Below are 19,027 nucleotides of genomic sequence, written 5' to 3' on the forward strand. Positions count from 1 at the left end.
GGTTGAGAACCTCTTCTCCAAAAATCCAAAAACCATTTTTGTTTTTTAAAGTGCCCGCATGACATCACAAGTGGAAAAAAATTCAACACCTGACTTGCCCATGTCGGGATTCCGACGCAATGTTGGAACTAGTTTGATTACAATAACAGTTTTTTTTTTAAACAAAATCTTTGCTTCTGGTTGGGAAGATGCAAAATCGAGCTAGGTCCAAGTCTTCAGCATCGGCTGTAGCTGGAGACAGTGATTCCATTCTCAACATGGGGTGTGGTGCTGTCTGCATTGAAGAAGTCACCTCGGGCAGGAGTTGGGGACTGGGGGAGGTGTCGGGAATGTGGTCCTCTTTTGAAAGCAGAAATTTTTTTTTGCTAAGTTCTAAACATTATCTTGTGAATTTTCCACTTGTGGTATCATGTCAGCGCTCAAAAAGCCCGCTGTTGTTTATTGTTGCTGTTTAACTGCGGATACAGGTATTCTGCTGCTTAGTTCCATTCTTCCAAAAAACTGAAAACTATCTGGTCTCAAGCATTTCAGATAAGGGTTACTTGACCTGTAATATATTTTAGCATTATTGCCTTTGCTCATATCAGGCTAAGAGGTTTATCATTTCATTTTCTTTCTCCATTCTTCCTAAATAGTGGAAACTGCTATAGAATCCATGGAATTTGAGAAGAGGACAATCTGTAAAGCTTTCTGCTTTGTTACATTTTCAATCTTACTCTTGCTGAATCTCAAAATTTTCCCAAAGCTCTGGTTTCTGTTTTGTACAATAGTATGAGATTTTTCCTTTGCTTCTCTAGCATGATAGCCATAGCCAGCGTGTTTTCATGTCCTTAATTCGAGGTAAATTTGCTTTAAGCTATGCAATAAATCTTTTCAATTTTAGTAATTGCTGCTGCACTATTTGAGTTTATGAAAGCATCAGGAATGTTTGCTAAGCACATGCTCTTAGCAGTTAATTAAGAAGTATAATCTTTGCATGTCACAGGCACACAATTAATATGGTAATATTGTCACCAGAGAAGTGTCTTGGATTATAAAATCCCAAGAATGGTGCTATAAACACGAGAGGAAATAAAATAACCTTTCATTCCCATTGTTAGAAAGTACTTCTGGTTAAGATCCAAATATATTTATTTATAATCTGATCAGTGTAAATGAAAGGTTTTTTTTCTGCATTGCCAACCTGGTTTAAGCAAGATAGAATGTGTCAATCCAATTTCCAGTCATAGTAGACTGGCATCAGTAGCTGCCAGTAGTTTGGCACAAAAACCAATGATATAAGGCCTTATTCTGTGTTGATAACGTTATGTTTAAAGATTTACTTTGACGCAAAATATGTTTTTGGGTCTCAAGGTAGGGCATTCGGTAATGATATAATGACATTTGGACACATGCATGAGCAGGAGGCAAATGGGATGAGCTTAGATGGGAGACTTGGTCAGCATGTTTAAATTGGCCAAAGGACCTCTGTTTCCTTGCTGTAGAATTCGTGAGTCTTTCATAGAGTTATGATTGAGTGCTCTAATATGATCACATTGAGGTCTGGAAAACTGAAACATTGATCAGCCAGATAATATTTTATCCTTGAAGTTTAAATGTTTCAAAGTTAATTGTAGCAAAGTGAAATTACTAATTCAATATTTTATCTCAACCATGACTATTTCTTCAAACAAATTGTGAAATAGCTATTGTTGATATCGAGCTCATCTTCTTATCATAATTGTTCTGCTTCCAAATTACTTGTAGGCCACAAGATGTTAACAGATTGTAGTGCACAAACCCTTTACTTGAAATTAACTTCATTAATTTCAATCCAGAGAAATCCTCTTAATAAATTCAGTCATAACAAAAACTAATTTTTCCTGCAGTATTTGAGCAATATTCTGATCACTGAAATGTTTCATAGTGATTAGAATTCTGTATCAATTAACTAAAATAACTATTTTGTCAAAAGTCATGCCATCTAACTATTATATAATTCAAGTTTAGAATTGTGTTACAGATCCTGGGAAAAACTTCCTTATTTTCATTTGAGCATAAATGGACAGAAAGAAATATTGGGATTGGAGAATTGCATTCCCATAATGTAGCTTGCCAAATCTTCAGTCCATGTCTCAAAACTATCAATGTGTAGCACATTGTTTTCTACCTGTAAGTGTTTTTTTTTGCCAGTGGAACCAAATCATTTCGAGAGGCAGATCTGCATGTAAACCCATGTTTAATGTTTGTCTGCGACTAGATCAGTAAGGAGAGAAAAGCAAATTATTTAGAATCAGGATTAGAATATAAAACATTCAGATTATTGTAGAAATGTCAATTTACCCTTTTTATTTGTACCTCCTTGCATATTTCCAATTTATTTTATTTTATCATATTTTGTTATGATATCGAAGGAGGATATTTATCCCATGGAGTCTATACCAGCTCTTCGAGCAAACCCATTCCCCCAATTTCCTATGACTTTTTTTCTGACAAATATTTATTAATATCCCAGTCACCCAGCTCTTCACAGGGATATAGGAGGAAATCAGTGCACCCTGGGCAAGCCCATGAGGTTACAATTGAGAATGTGCAAACTCCATATTAGAATGCACCAGGGGGTGGAATTGAACTTGTGGCTCTGGAGCCGTGAGACACTGCGCTACCCACTTTAGGAAAAGAAAAATTGTCTAACCATTTGAACGTAATTGCAGATTATTGACTGATGCAGCAAGAAGTATTCCCCACCTTTCATGACTACATTAACCCCGGTAATCAGATGTAAAGAGAAATAAAATGTCTTTAGCTGTCAGCTGCTATTTAATTATCTCAATTTGAGAACTTTGTTTGAGCTCTATTTTCTTGCAACAACTGTGGAAGTCAGGATTCCATTAAAGAGTGAGTGTACAAAACCATCAATAACTAGTAGTGATCCATTAGATAAGCTTGACAGCATAGAATGTAAATTATAATGTCAGCAAAACAGCTGACTTTCCAATCAACCGGCTTAAAACCACATGTAGAGTGAAACAAGCTATTTTCTAATGGATCCCTTCTTCTCAGCATGCATGTAATTCAGCTCCCAAATGAATTTATTTTGTGTCTGATTTGAAAAGTTCTCTTAAATTCTTAACCTCAGCATAAAGCTTATAATTCATGCTGCAGTGAAGCAGAAATTTTAACTTATTTTCCAGATCTATTGGTTACACAAATGTAGCCCCTTTTATTAACCATTGTATTTAACAAGATAAATTTTAATGAAGACTTAAATTTGCAGTATCGTCAAGCTAATATTTTTCTCTTCCTATTATCGTTCCTAAATGGGTATATTTGATTTTTTTTGGGGGGGTGGGGTTTGTAATCATTGTGTCCCTAATCCAAGAAAATGCTTAGATTCAAATCCATTATTGAGAGAAGATACAGTATTTTATGTCCATAGTAAGTGTTGTCCAACTCAGCTTGAAGTACCTTGCATTATCCTGTGAGATTCATAATAAGTCCAGAATAGAAAAGGGGAATCTGATTTCTAAATTAAATATGCCAAGCATTGTGAACAATTAGGAAATCCCATTTGTAGACCAGCATTAGATATTGCACGTTATTTTGTTGTTCATCTTGAATGAAGTTTTATAGGCAACTTTGTTTTGATTCTTTGTCCAAAATGGTTTGGCTTTCAAACTGTTTCTTGGGAGAGGCAATACGAAATTTGCAACACTTAATTCCTCATGTTAGTTACTAAGGATACACTATTCACTTTGAACTACTCTAATCCATAAATTGCTGTTACAAAGCACATTCTTGGAATTTGATCCAATGATGTAGCATTTTTTTTCAAAAGGATGTTATTTCCAAGTCAGGATAGTACAGGACTGACCAGGTACATGAATGTAGCTTTTATAAGATATTGGTAGTTTTAACCACATAATTTAGTGTGGAAATTGTTGGTCAGTTTGTGATAAATGGGTGTCAGAGCAGTTTTGAAATTCATCCAGTTATTCAGAACTAAAGCATTCTTTCATTCCTAAACCAGATTTAAATTTCGTGAACTGACTTCACACCAATTTCTTGTTCAAAGCCATTCTGAAGCTGTCTGCTGACACTGGGTATATGCCAAGATTGGTTGCTCTTTCCATCTCTAAATCCCATCAACTTTTGGTGTGATAGACGAGTATGTATCTGGCACTGTTAACTGCCCACCGGTCTTCAACCAATAGGATTAAAATCTATCCCAAGTTAAATACAGTGATGATTTTGTATGAAAACTTAAATTACAATTGATGGTCAATTTAACTTGAACTGTAATAGATAACACAAATTTTATTTTTGAAACAAATTTCCAGAGTGATCATAATTTGAAATTCTAGGGAACTAAGCATCAGATTTTTGAAGTGACTTTTAAACTTTTTTGTACGATCAATGTTGCACATTTTCAAGGGAAATGGCAGAAACTTAAGTTTTAAATTCCCCATATTCTAAATTGTAGAAATTTTGCATTCCTTACTGCTGACATTGCAATTGCCAGTGAGTCTCTTCATTATCTGGACTTATACTAATGCTTGAGAACAAGACGATTACAAATTTAAACAGGATTGAAATGGGAGCAACAATAAGTGGTGAACATTGATGAGACAGGAAAAATATTTTAGAAAAGGATGTAATTGGGAAGTTCAACTGGAAATTAAGATGACTTTGCATGGGTCAAAGTGCTGGCAACAAAATACCTGACCAATTCAGAACAAGAAAAAAATAATGTAAATGAAAGAAATAAAATGATGTAGCTAAAGGCAGTTTAAAAAAAAATCAGTGATTAAATGGAAGCATCTAATGGGAAAACTGTTTTGCATGGGTCCAGTGGAATAAGTACTTGAGGTTACTGTGTGACATGTTTGCATTAAAAGAGGAGGAAAAAAATTAAATTCAAAATTGTACTTCTACATGATTTCTATGCGAACTACTACAATTTTGGTTTTCCATATTTGAATTACGTAAGATTTCTGGTTAGAATGAATGTTATGGGATGCAATAACTAATGATTGTTTTTTTTTTGTCTTAATGTTTCTGCTTTTTTTTAATGTTGCTCCTGCATCTTCTGGGATTTCCCGTGTTTGCCCCACTGAAGACATTTGTTGACACAAATTCATTTTGCTCTTCCTCTTGCCCTTTGGCTCTACATTGTGACTCCCCTGCATCAATGAGCATTCGTAGGAGATGTAAAGAGAATGTTTCAATGTCGGCTGATGATAGGAAAAATGACGATTCCTGCAGCATTTCCCATTCGCAGTTTGATTATGATCCTTCAAAGTCAATTGATAAGGAAGCAATAGATTTAAAAAGAGACCAAGATTTGGGGTCAAGATCAAGAAAAAAAGGAACCTTATTTTCATTCTCCTTGCATTTTCCAGCAACGTTTTCCTTATTAGATGATGATGGCTACCTTTCCTTCCCTACCTTCTCTGATGCCAGTTTCTTACCAGAAAGTTTCCAGCGTTACCTCCCCATTCAATCACCATCACTTGTCCCCTGCTTCCTTTTCATTTTCTTCTTCTTACTTTCAACCTCTTTCTCTGTACCCTATGCTCTCACTCTCTCATTCCCTCTTGCTATGTGTCTTTGCTATCTGGAGCCTAGGGCAGCCTCCTTAAGTGCCTCAGTTGACAATGACCTGAGTGACAGTTCAGAGGAAGAGGTGTGTACCTCAGCCTGGACACAATTCTTTGTGTTCAGTGCTTGAGTGTCCTGCGCAATGTACATAATGCTGCAAAAATAATATTATTTTCAGAACCTCATTGTTGCCTTATTTATTTTACAAGTTGTGTTTCAAAGAAACGCAACTAACAGCAAATCAGATTAGACATAAAGTTTTTGTATTCTTTAGGAGAATAGATCTGAAAAGCAGGTCTATCCTTTTGGAAAATATAAAATAATTGGCATATGGTCTGTGCTTTGTATTTATAGCTATTCGTCTCTAAATTGAATGAGGTCATCTGAAACAGCCATGCTGACATTTCTCTAGGAATTCAAGCCTTTTGATAGTCAATTAGTTTAAATTCTCTGGTGTGAGACAGTCACAACCTCATTCGTATTACAGTAGACCATTTGTTCCTCGATGAACATTGTGTTCATTTGGCTCAGTCAATTGCATGATACCAGACGTATCTAGTAGGGCCTATACACTTTTTTTTTAAAAAGCCTAATTTTACATATTTGTGTTAATATTGCTGCCATGTTTAAGTTCACGAACTACTTTGTGAAATTGCCTTCAATGTCAGGTAGCAAATGAAGTTATTCTAGCCTTTTGTCCAGGAACTGGCAGCATGAATTGCTCTTAAGTATGACCTTATTCATTTGCCTACTTGACACCAGTTCAAAGGACAACTAAAAGCAGTATCTTTGATAAATAATTATAGTTTCTGCTTTATAAGTGGACTATAAAGTTTTAGGTAGATAGTATTGTGTAATATTACAGGCACTAAAACTGATTCCGGGCATAGATTAGTTTAATATTACTTCACTGTAGGTTCAGAATGAAAACTTGGTGTCTAATCTCAAACCATCCAGAACTGCTGATAGTGAAGTGTACATACGTTAATGTGCATGCTCTGTGTTATTCTTGGATATCATGTAGGAAAGTTAAACTAGTGGTCATTGTTTGGTCCAGATTGCATGTACGGACTGTTCAATGAATGAAGGTCTGTTTGCATCATAATCTGTTCATCTGGACATGTAGGAAGAAGTTTAGATTGTAAATAGTTTAATCCTTAAATCTTGCACTATGTTGCACTCTTAATACCTTTTGAGCAAAGCTTAATTTTTAAACTTAATTCACTTCAGCATTTTGCATTTGAACTATCAATTTAGTACACCAAAGAAAGTTTGATTAATGTTTTATATTGAAGTTTAGATTCTCTTGTCAACTAAAAATCTTCAGTGATGCATTTTTTTTTTCTACTGCATGCAAAGTAAGAAGGATACTATTCACTGAATCTTTAACATTACCTTGGCCCTTAAAATTAAATGCTAGTATCTTGTTCTGTTTTAGCCTGACAATCCTTATTTCACAACCTTTACATAGGTACAAGTGTTTCTTTATTAAACATTGTTAATAGTTCAATGTTCTTTGATCAGGGAAATGATATTCTCCTTCGTGGTCATACAAGTAACTTCTGTGGATTTTTAAAAAAAGGAAAATAACATTTTGTTAACAGTTGAACTTGAAAATGCTAATTTCTATACTTTTGTGATCTTGATTTTGTTTCTGTTATAAGAAGCATTACAATCTTGTCATGACATGGAAGAATAAAGTTTTTAAAAGATCTTTTGTACTATTTTAGTTATTGAAAGTACGAACAGATTAATGTTCAGCAAATGTAAAATCAATATTGGAGGTCCCAGTTTTTATTTTGGCCCTAGTAGATATGGAGCAAAGTGTCCTTTCAATAAAATTGGTAGAGTCTCATTTCAGCTTGAACAACTGGGTAGTTTGATCAGATAAGAATCATTATTTTTCTATAAATGCTGCAAGCAGACCTGTGTGTGGTTTTTATGTATTTTTAAGGAAAGTAACTCCACCATGTAACTTTGAGAGCCTGAAAGTCGGGCTACTCTGGCAGTGATTGTAAATGGTTGTTGAGTAAGCCTTGCTTTTGGTGTAAATGAGCTGAACATTCTTCATATAAATAGTTAGTTACAAAATTGTAATATACTTAATTAAAACCATGCAAATCAATTATGTATCTCAAAAAAGCTATGTATGCATAAAGAAGAAATTGTGCATTATTTTGATTTGAAATGGGGACATGATCCAGTTTGGCAGGGCTATGTTTTAAGGCCTCCTGAAGTGCACACAGCATCTTTGTCTTCACTGGTGGCCCTCTTCAAGAGCCATGTAGCCATTTCTGAGCAGATGCAAGAACCCCGCTTGGAAAATACTTGTCACTGTATGGAACATTACAGGGTTGACCTACTACAACTGCTTATCAATTTGTCCATAAAGGGACTGCCAGATAGTTATCAATAAAAATTCTTTTTTAAAAGAAAAAATGCTTTTAAGGTGAGAGTGCACTAAGTTATTCCACAGCCCTTCTAAGAGCCAAGTCTGGCCTTTGCTTTTACCACTCTTAAGACTGCTGCATTTCAGCCCCTAAAAATTGGTGGGGTGTTGGTGAACTGTTTTTGGATGCCCAATTTCTACTCGTGACTCTTTTTCTTTTTGTCTTTTTTTTTAATCACAGGATTTGAGTATGTGAAATTGCTTCTATATTTGGTGCATTTGAGAATATATAAATGTTGCTTTAATGATGACTTGTTGACATTTTGTCATTAGTTTGAGATACACCATTGATTATTTAGCTCTGCGTGCTTAGCCCAAACATTATTTTCAAGTTATTTCTATTGATCATATTCTGCTTTACTTTGGAAAGGGATTCTCCCTGCTCGTTAGTTTCCCGTTTAATTGGAATGGCTTAAAATGTGTTTCTCTTGGATGAATATTTCCAAATTTGTTGGTGAGGGCAACTTTCTATAATATGACAATATTTTCCCTCCTCAAAATTTAGTGATCAGTTAAAGTACAACTGAAATATAATTCTGATGATGGCCTTAAACGTTGTGAATTTCTTTTTTTTTAAATGTGTTCAATCTTGTAACTTGCTATTGCATTTCCCATTTTGCCTTCAACCTTCCTTTAATCCAGTTCCATTGATTTCATTTGTTTTGTGCTTCTAATTAGCCTTTTTGTTTTTTACTGAAGCAAAGGCACAATGAGTAGTACATCTTGCTTCAATGTTCTGACAAGGCTGATGTATTTTTATTCCTGCTTTCCTACTGGACATCTTGGGATATTGCTGACAAATAGACTGACAGTGAGCAGACTGACACCACTGGCCCTGCTGATGGGGAAACCACCGCAGAGGTTTGTACATTCCACTCGCCTGAACTTCCCATGGAACTGGTCCTCATGATCTCACTTGTTTGTCTCAAGATTTAACAGTCAAACTTTTAATTTGATATTAATGTAGCCACAATATGATTTACAGATTAGTGGAGAAGTGCCAAGTAAAAAATAACAGAGAGCTTATTCTAAGCTTAAATGAAAATTGGCTAGCAATAGCAGTAGGCCAGAATGGTTCAAAAAGTCACTTAGGAAATGTGATGCATGAAAATTAGATCAGTGGCATTTCCAGGAAATTTCAATCCACGATCAATTGAAGAGCATCTGTGTTTGCTCATTCATACAGTGTGCCTTATAAAGACTAGCCGTAATGTGATTTATTTTGGAAAATGCAGCCAGTGTACAGTCTTGGATAGCTGCTCAGATTTTCCCAAGATGAGGTCATGGTCAATGCAAGTCATGAACCCTGGAGTTATTTTCTTACAGAATTGACCTTGGTCAACTTTTTTTTTTGGTGCCCCTTCTATGTTTGCATGCAAAACCTCAATGAGCCAGCATGTGTCAAAAACTCATTTTGTGATGTATCATGGACACGAGTACTGCTATTGCTTTGTGGAAATGGGTTCTGAATGACCAAACTTCCACTTACTGCTGTTTTCCTTAAACAAACTGCCACAGTTGCACAACAATGCAAATAAAAGCTGTGGAAAAGGTCTGCTCTGTCCTCTTGGTACGTAACAAAACAGAGTGGCCATCCTGCTAATTATCCACAATCATCTCATCTTTTAGTTCCTTTATTGAAATTTACATGTTTCAGTGCTCGACTCATTGACTAGAGGGCTTCACTTTATTGAAACAGGAAGGTGAGTGGATTACAGGAGACACAGTTAGAGCTGTCACACTTTTCTTTTTTTGTCCTCAAGTGGTTCCGTTAACCTTGATTCACATTTCACATTGTCATTTAATCCTCATAATACTTTAAGTATATTATTATGTTTTGCATGATTTTGAGGTGTTCAACTGGAATGTTTCCTTGCCTACCACCTTGTGCTTAACAGTGGAACTACCTATTTCACGCATTGGACAGGACACTTGTTGAATGCAGTGTTCATTAAATGGAAAATACAAAATTCAATTATATCTACCTTAGAGATAATTTTTAAGCATTTGGGAATGTGCTTAAAAATGCTTTAAAGAAAATGTAGAAACTGGAGTATTTGTAAAGTTAAAACTTTACATTTATCTCCAGTAAAATAATGTGCTACTATTGTGCCGGAGCTCCTGACATATAATATGCACTTAAATTGGGTTGCATCATCAGTGTTTACTTGAAGGAATTTGGGCAGTAACTGACTATTTTGTTAAATCAATATGTATTATATTTCTTGAGGAGAATTTTTGACTTTGTAAATGACAGATGATCATTCTAAATGATCACGAAGCTGTAAAGTCCTCTTACCATTACTTCCATAGGTTATTTTCATGATTTAAAATGTTGTAGTCCTTGCCATCAAAGGTCGTAATCAAGCAGGCATTTTGATCATGTTCACTGATTTTGTGAGCTTGACATTCATAGGTTGTGTAATTTCAAGATCCTTTGGATATCTTGCAAAACGAAGTGTGGTTACATTGATGTGGCTTTCCTGACGCCATAATGCGCACGTTGAAGTCGATGATTAATTAGATGTTGCTAAACTTTGACTTTAAATCCTCCTTCATGCTATCAGTCTGATCAAGAGGACGAAACGGAATCCAAGACCCAGCAGGTACAAGGCAGACAAATTTTATGTCCAAGGCTATATTTTAACATAGATTATCATATAAATTATTCTTTCTAGTCACTTTGCATTTCAGTTGGCAATTTATATTTCCCATGCTTTGCTTCAGAATTATTACTTACACCTCCTATAGCACTTTTTTCCTTTTGTTTAAGATTAACGTTCCAAATACTTTCTGATTCTTCCACAACTATTTCTATTTTATTTTTACATTTTTTTTTTACAGAATAGCTTTGTAGAACGAATCAAAGGTGAAAATGTATATGTGAAGCATAGTAATCTTATGTTAGAGGTTTGTATTTATTTAAGTTGCACATCACTATTTGCTTGTGCACTTTGGTGGTTCTGCATTGCTAGTGATCATTCAATCTGTCATCTAACAAGGAGTGCTGTGAGTTTAATGCATGTGGTCCGTTCATCCTGACTAGCTACTGTAACACTGTACACAGAAGAATTTGTGTGCTTGCTCATATTGTGCACAAGTCAAAATGATGTGTGTGATATTGTGCAATGTGGAATTCTGTGGAGTGATTTCAATTCTAAGTTGCTTCCTTGTTCTTGAGTAATTAAAATAATTTAATATTTAATACTGCGCTTTCTAAAAGCATAATATCATCAAATAGAATACAAAACTTTTTTTCAGTTTATCAGCTTTGCAAATGTTTAAACTTGGACAAATTTAATGGAACATGAAAAACTGAATAAAGAGGCAATTTTCTACCTTAAATAATTGGATCAGAAGAAAATTGCCTGAAAACTACTGATTCCCAAATGAACCAGCATGGGTTTTTTTCATTTAAAGAAGCATAATTAAATAGTTTCAAACCAAGTTCAACATTTTGATTAAATGTTTGGTCAGCCTTTAGACCAGTCCTGCCATTAATTTGTGACAAGTCCTGCTGTGTCAATATCTCCTAAAGCAAACTAATCAAACTTTTTTTTTTCTTGGGAAGAAGGCTAGAAGTGACTGAGTGAATAGAATTAATTTTGGAAACTATAATGCTCAGAAACGTAGACCACAGAGATACACATCTGAGATAGAGGATGTGCATGGATCGATTCTCGGCAGTAAATAGTAGCACTATTGCCAGTGTTTCATTGACCTTCCAAGATGACCATATAATATTGGGATTTAAATATGTGGAGCAATAATATGATTATTTAAAACAAAGAACTCAAATTTGTCATTGGAAAATGAGGCCATAAACTGTTCATACTTCCTATATGGAAGTGTTTATGTTCTGCTTTCCAATTGCATTTATATCTAAGATATTCTGTTTAATTGATCCTAATGTGCATCAGGATATTGGGATGCAGTCACACCTACATTGCCCTTGATTCTTTACCAGGTGCATACTTCCTGTGATTCAAAATCAGAACCCCAGGCCAAGTATGACCACACCTCTATTTTCAGCATTAAGTTATTGAGATACATGACTGCATTTTTAACCATTAAGTAGATTATGTGAGAATTAATGATTTATGGGGTCAGGTTCCAGTTTCTTAATCTGTTAAATGGACACTAACTCTCAAAATTGTATTTAATGGAGCTGAACAAAAAGAAGATTATGGAAGGTCAAATTTGAAGTACATGGTTAATGGAAGGATTCTTAAATGTGGAAGAACAGAGGGTCCTTGCATTTCAAGGCTGCTGTGCAGGTTGATAGAATAGTTGAGAAGAATTATGGTAGCTGGCCTTCATTAGTTGGGGAATTGAGTTCAAGAGTTGTGTGGTAATGTTGCAGCTCTACAAAACTCAGGTTAGACCACACACACTTATAGAATTGTGTTCAATTCTGGTCACCTCATTGCAAGAGGGCTGTGAAAGCTATGGAGAGGGTGCAGAGGAAATTCACCAAGCTTTTGCCTGGATTAGAGAATGTGTCTTATAAGGCAAGGTTAACAGAGCTAGAGCTTTTCTCTTTAGGGTGAAAAAGAATGAGATATGACTTCATAGAGGTCTACAAGATTATAAGAGTTATAGATAGGGTGGACAGCCAGCACCTTTTTCCTGAGGAAAGAGTGCCAAACACCAGCGAACATCTATACAAGGTGAGGGAGGAAAGTTTAAGGGAATGTCAGGGGTAAGTTTTATTTTTACACTGAGAGTAGTAGGGGCCTGGAATGCATTTCCAAGGTGGTGGTGGAGGCTTGTGCAAAAGGGCATTGAATGAATCTTAGACAGGACATAGATGCAAGAAAAATAGAGGGTTAAGGGTGTAAAGTAGGGAAGGTTTAGCTTGTTGAATAGTTTAATATTGTTTGGCACAAAATTACGGGCCAAAGGGCCTGTACTGTGCTGTAATGTTCTCTGAGAAAAACTGCAGGTGGGTGGCGCAAGTGAAAACAATTGAACAGTCCTATCTAGATGCTGATACAAGCAAGATGGGTCAAATGGACTCTGTATTGTTACATTATGCAAAGCTCTAGTTTTGGCATGAAGTGGTCAGAAGTTTCATGTGTTTCTGCTACTGTGTTCTGCTTAAGTGCACCTTCTTGGAGAGAAATAAGACAGTTGCCATTCTTAATAGAATGCTTGTACAGGGCATGTGAAAGCTTGGATTCCTTATTGAACTAAAGGTGCAATGGTACCAGAAACACTACTCACATGATTCCTTCCTGCCACCCCCTCTGTTCATCACCAAACTCTGCCCTTAAGGGTCTTAACCCTTGTTCACTTCCTGAGATTGAACTGACCAACTCAGCAAAATCTTGATTTGGTTTTTGACTGGATGTAATGTGCCCAAAATTAATTATATTTGTATTTTCAGTATATTGGAAAATCTTGCTGAATGGAAGGCAAATATATTACAAAGCTACACTTAATATGTTAAATCATTCTGTAATGGCAATTTGAATAAAGAGCATTAAAAGTAAATGAAACACCCACAGATTTTGTGAAGTCATGAACACTCATAGTTTGAAAAATTCAATCTTGGGATAAAATTCTGAAATTGCTTTTCTTTATATTTGGCAAAGGAGTATGACAAAGCTCAGGAAGAAGTGGTTAAGCATCATGCCAACATAAATGAGATGAAAAGAACATTTCTGGAATCTACATCTGAAAGTGGGCCTGATGAATGGGAAAAGAGGTTGTCTGCCTCTCCAGTTAGATCCTTTTCAAAGACTGATGATTTACCTATGATTGAGCCCCTTGTACCTGAAGAGGTAATTAATGTTCTATTATTTTAAAGTTGCCCAATTCGGAATCCTGCAGGCTTAAATATGATAACATAAATCTTTTTTTTTCCATCTTTTTGCTGCTCAAGTTGTAAAGTGCCCTCCATAATGTTTGGGACAAAGACACCTTTTTATTTCCCCTTGTGCTCCACGATTTTTAAATTTGTAATCAAAATTCACATGTAATTAAAGTGCACATCCCAGAATTTATTCAAGGTTATTTGTATACATTTTGGTTTGACCATGCAGAAATTACAGCACTATTTATACATTGTACCTCATTTCAGGGCACCATAATGTTTGGGACATATGGCTTCACAAGTGTTTGTGAGTACTCAAGTATGTCTAATTATTTCATTGGTGCAGGTATTAGAGAGCGAGGCTTGCTTCTAAGCTTTTAATCACTTTTGCAGTCTGCAGTTGCCATTTTTCAATGTGAGGACCAGAGCTGTGCCCAGTGAAAGTCAAATAAGCCATAATGCAGCTGAAAAATAAAAATAAAACAGTAAGAGACCTCACCCAAACCTTAGGATGACCAAAATCATCAGTTTAGAATATCATTAAGAAGAGTGTACTGGCAAGCTCAGTAATCGCAAAGGGACTGATGACCGAAGAATTCACATCATAATGAAGAAAAATCCCCAAAGGTGTGTTTGACAGACCTGAAACACTCTTCAGGAGCAGGTGGGGATGTCTCAATGACTCCTGTCTACCGAAAACAGAACAGAAATACAGAGACTATACAAGATGCAAACCATGGCAAAGGTATGTTATTGATCTTGGGCAGTTACTTTATGCTTCCACACTTGCTCTTGCCATCATTCTGATACAGGTTAATTGGTCTCATTTGTCCACAACACCTTTTTCCAGGATTTTGCAGGCTCTTTTAAAAACTTTTCGGGCAACAGTAATCTGGCCCTATCATTTCAGTTGCTATAGCCCCTGTATTTCTGTTCATGAGTCCTCTGTGGACAATAGTCATTGAACTATCCCCACCTGCCTCATGAAGAGTGTTCTGGTCAGATGGACATGTGTTTGGGGATATTTCTTCATTATGAGGAGAATTCTTCTGTTATCACAGTGGAAGTCTTCCTTGGTCTACCAGTCCCTTTGCAATTATTGAGCTCACCCTTTCTTCTTAATGATGTTCCAAACAGTTGATTTTGGTAATCCTAAGGTTTGGGTGATGCCTTTTACAGTTTTATTCCTGTTTTCAACTTCATAATTGCTTCTTTGGCTTTCATTGGCATATGGGAGCAACATGGATAGCATAGTGCAATGCTATCACAGCACCAGCAATTGGGACCGGGGTTTAAATCCCACGCAGTCTGTATGAGGTTTGTATGTTCTCCCTGTGTCTGTGGATTTCTTCCAGGGCCTCCAATTTCCTCTTTTGGTTGGAAACGTACCAGGGGTTGTAGGACAATTAGGTGTAATTGGGTGGCATGGACCAAAATGGTCTGTTTCAGTGCTGTATGTTTAAATTTAAATTTGATTCTGGTCCTCATGTTGGAAATTGGCAATGACAGACTCCAAAGGTAATCAAAAGCTTGGAGGCAAGCCTAGCTCTCTTATACCTGCACCAATGAAGCAACTGATCAACATAGAGTATTCACAAACACCTTTGAAGCCAAATGTCCATAACATTATGATGTCCTGAAATGAGGGGTGTATATATGAAAAAACAGTGCTGTAATTTATACCTGGTCAAACTAAAATGTATAAAAATAATGAATAAAATCTGGAATGTTCACTATAATTCTAGGTGAATTGTTTGATTACAAATTTAAAACTGTGGAACATGGGAAAATAAGGGAAAAAAATGTCTTTGTCCCAAACATTATGGAGGGCACTGTATTTTGCCATATTGTTCAATATTTCACTGGAGTATAGACACACCAGGAGAAAGCTGGGGAGTGGGGCTGAGTGGGAGGATGGATCAGCTCATGATTAGAATTGAAGTTGTCCTGATGGGCCAGTGGTCCGACTTCTGCTCCTATATCTTGTGATATTTTTATCAATGTGCTTTTGGGAACGTTGCTCTTGTCATTTTGTGTTCCAGTTTTATCATAACTCATTCTGAATGATTTTTTGCATGTCATTGAAATGTTTTAACCTGGCAGACGAAAGTCGACGTCGGTGAGATGCTACAAAGCAAGGCGGTAGACAAACAGACTGTTGTCATGTCTGCTACTGTGATGGAAGATGGAAAATTAGCAAAGGTATCATATCAGATGAATTTTGATCTCTTGTGTTTAGCAAAAGGTTTTTTTTGGCCTAAATCCTGCATACTGATTTCATATTGAGATGTTAATAGCAGTTGAATAGGCTGGATCCTGACCTTAGAGTTTGCTGAATTGAAAGGTGGAATCTTGTACTTTCGTATGAAAAATTCAATACAACAACAAACATTCTTTGAAGGTTGCTTTGATTAAGTATAACCAATATTTTGAATCAAAAATCCATTCTGGACTCACCGAGCAGTTAGAAAATAGAATATAGCTTAGGAACAGACCATTAAGCCCTCGATGGCTGCGTAAAACATGATGCTAGATTAAACCAAATCTCTTCTGACCGCTCATGATCCACATCCTTCCTTTTTCCTGCATCTACCTCCATGATAGATCTTTAGGAATGACCAAGAATTTACTTAGAAATAGACTAGTTGTAGAAGATCCTCTGTTTTGTGACAGCCATTTCTCATTGAATAGCCTTTCAAGATGGACAGTATGTTGCAGAATGTAATGGGTGAGCAGATTTGCTTTGAACTTGACTATTTGTTGTTATTTCCATCCTTTTTGTTCAGTGCCATTTATTTAGACTTGAAAGTGGAAATGCTTCGCTATCACCTAATTAAAGTGAAATCAGTTTCTTTTTTTTTATAAATTCCCATTAATTGAAAAATGTGCATCTTGCAGAAGAGGAGAAAATGGGAGGTTGTGAAAATATGTCATTGGTCAGTTGGCATTTGCAGAAGAACCAAAAAAGATTAATCCGTGCTTATGAATTGGCCCAATTTGGAAATTTTCATTGAATGTTTGCATAGAAATCAGTGAACCTCAAGAACCCATGGTACCCATTTTGTAACATTATTGATCTTCTACAATTTCATTCTTGTTTTCCAACCAAATGTGTTCTATCACCTGTCTGATATGAAAATCATACCAATGTTCCATAAATATACAAAGTAGCAGAAGTAGGTAATCCATCCCTTTGAACTGTCCCTGCAATAAGATCACAGCTCATCTGTTCTTCAGTTCCATTTTTTGTGTATTATGTCCAAAGAAAGTACCCTATGGTGCAAAAATCTGCCCACCTTAGTCTGAAATATACTTCATGTTTCAACATCCATAATTCTCTGTGGATGGTGGTAATTAACTAAGGAAAAGAGGTGACTTCATTAGAATTTGGATCCTCAGAAGAGAATGCTGGAAACACTCAGCAGGACAGGTACTAATTGTGGCATGAGAAACAGAATTAACATTTCAGCTCAGACCTTTTGCTGCATTTGGAATAAAGATCTTCAACCTGAAACATAAAATCTGTTTCTCTTTCCATAACTCATGAGTGTTTACAGCATTTTTCTGCTTCTAATTTCAAATTTCTAGCATTTTCAGTTTATTGATTTCCATCTTCTCTGATGGTGCTGTCCAGCAAGTGATTGCAAGCAGCAAGGCTTAAATGTTTACGACCATCTTCAGAAAGAACTGTCAAGTGGATGATGGTCTATCTCAGTGAAGCAGGTAAGAACAGCACAAAGACAAGAATGCATGGGCCTTTGCCTTTGCAATAAGTTTGGTGTTCTTTCGTCTTATTTGGATGAAAATAAGCTGAGGTCTGTGCCCAAGATGGCAGCGCCTTTACCAGGCAGTAGCAGTGAGAGGTTGCAGACTCCAGGGGACCAGCAGGGCAACAGAAACGATAACACCACTCTCTGAGTGACAGACCATGCCACTGTGATAAAAGAAGTCATATAAGTGGGAAAAGTGTTATTTGAAGCAGTGAATCAAGGAAGATGGTCAGTACAGGTTCTAAAATACTGTATTGCCCAACTAATGCCAGGGTTCAGAATATCTCCTCGGCTCTGAAGAAGGGATTTCAGTGAGACAATCCAGTGTTTATAGAAAGTACCAATAACATAAGCAGAACAAGAAAGAGATCCTGTATCATCATATTACGATGAAGCAAAACTTGGGTTGTAATAATCCCAAAACAAATTGGCAAAAACCAATAAGATGAGGTAAGTGATTGATGTTAAATAGGAAACTCAGCAGACCCTGGGATTGTAACGCAAGTGCTCGAGAAGCTCAGCAGGTCATGCAAAGGTTAACCAACACTTTGGACCTGAGCCATTCATCAAGGTGAATGACTGATGTCTGATTGGGTTGTGAGCATCAGTTGTGGGTAGATATGTGATAAGCAAAGAGACGAAAGCTGTCAGCAGTAAGGGGGGGAATTGATCGTTTAAGTTGTGATCAGACCATGTTGAATGGGAGAACAGGGATTTTTTCTTTAAATGGCGAAGCTGCTGTAATGGCAGTGCTGGTGTGCACCTGGGAGAGCGGAGACACAGCGCTTCTCCAAAGGGTTCAACCACGTTGGCTGCTCTGTACAGGCTTTAAACGACCTGTTAAAGGAGCAGGCAGTGTTTGTAAGTAAAATTCTGCGTTCACTGACGTCTGTGCCCAAGATGCCATGAGAGGTTGCAGACTCCAAGGGACCACCAGAAACAAGAACACCACCCTCTGAGAAGAAAAGAAGACCCAACAGGGCGATAACCATGGCAGTGAACCAGCGAGGGGTTCAGTGGCTCATAGACCTGCACAGGCTGTGGGCGTCTTGCAGTCGAAGGATCCACATAGGATGTGGGCTGCTGTAGACTGGCTCATGGCAACCAGGTATTGGAGCTGCAATTTCAGAGGTTGCTGAGGGCCTCGGGCACTGAAGGCTTCCAGGTCATGTTGGCGATTTGGATCTGAAGCTTGAATTGCTGATGAATTAAACAGAAGCTTGTGTGGCTACAGAGACTACGGTTGTTTGCGGGGCACTCAGTCACTCTGAAGGAACATTCTTTTTCTTCTTTCTCTTTTACTGTGAGAGGCACCAGGTGACGTTAATGGTGACTCTTTGTCTGCCTTAGGCCAGGCAGAAGGCATTTCGTGTAATACTACATGGTCTGTACTATTATATGACAATAAAG

At 36.7% G+C, this 19,027-nt stretch overlaps 1 protein-coding gene across 10 annotated transcripts in view; it reads left to right on the forward strand.

Moving 5' to 3' along the window:
- The window catches only part of LOC138755334 (band 4.1-like protein 3), a 267,478-nt gene that overhangs the window by 226,761 nt on the left and 21,690 nt on the right, over window positions 1-19,027 (forward strand). For 7 of the 10 annotated variants that reach the window (XM_069921122.1, XM_069921123.1, XM_069921121.1 and 4 more), the window contains 3 exons: window positions 10,874-10,939; window positions 13,627-13,815; window positions 15,951-16,049. The exons of 1 other annotated variant lie outside the window; for it this stretch is intronic. In XM_069921122.1, coding sequence (XP_069777223.1) covers window positions 10,874-10,939; window positions 13,627-13,815; window positions 15,951-16,049 — 354 coding nt within the window. The remainder of the gene's footprint in view (window positions 1-10,873; window positions 10,940-13,626; window positions 13,816-15,950; window positions 16,050-19,027) is intronic. 2 more of the 10 variants (XM_069921126.1, XM_069921131.1) reach the window with 1 other exon arrangement.

This window comes from Narcine bancroftii, chromosome 2 (genome assembly GCF_036971445.1).
Source record: "Narcine bancroftii isolate sNarBan1 chromosome 2, sNarBan1.hap1, whole genome shotgun sequence".
Lineage (NCBI taxonomy): Eukaryota > Metazoa > Chordata > Chondrichthyes > Torpediniformes > Narcinidae > Narcine > Narcine bancroftii.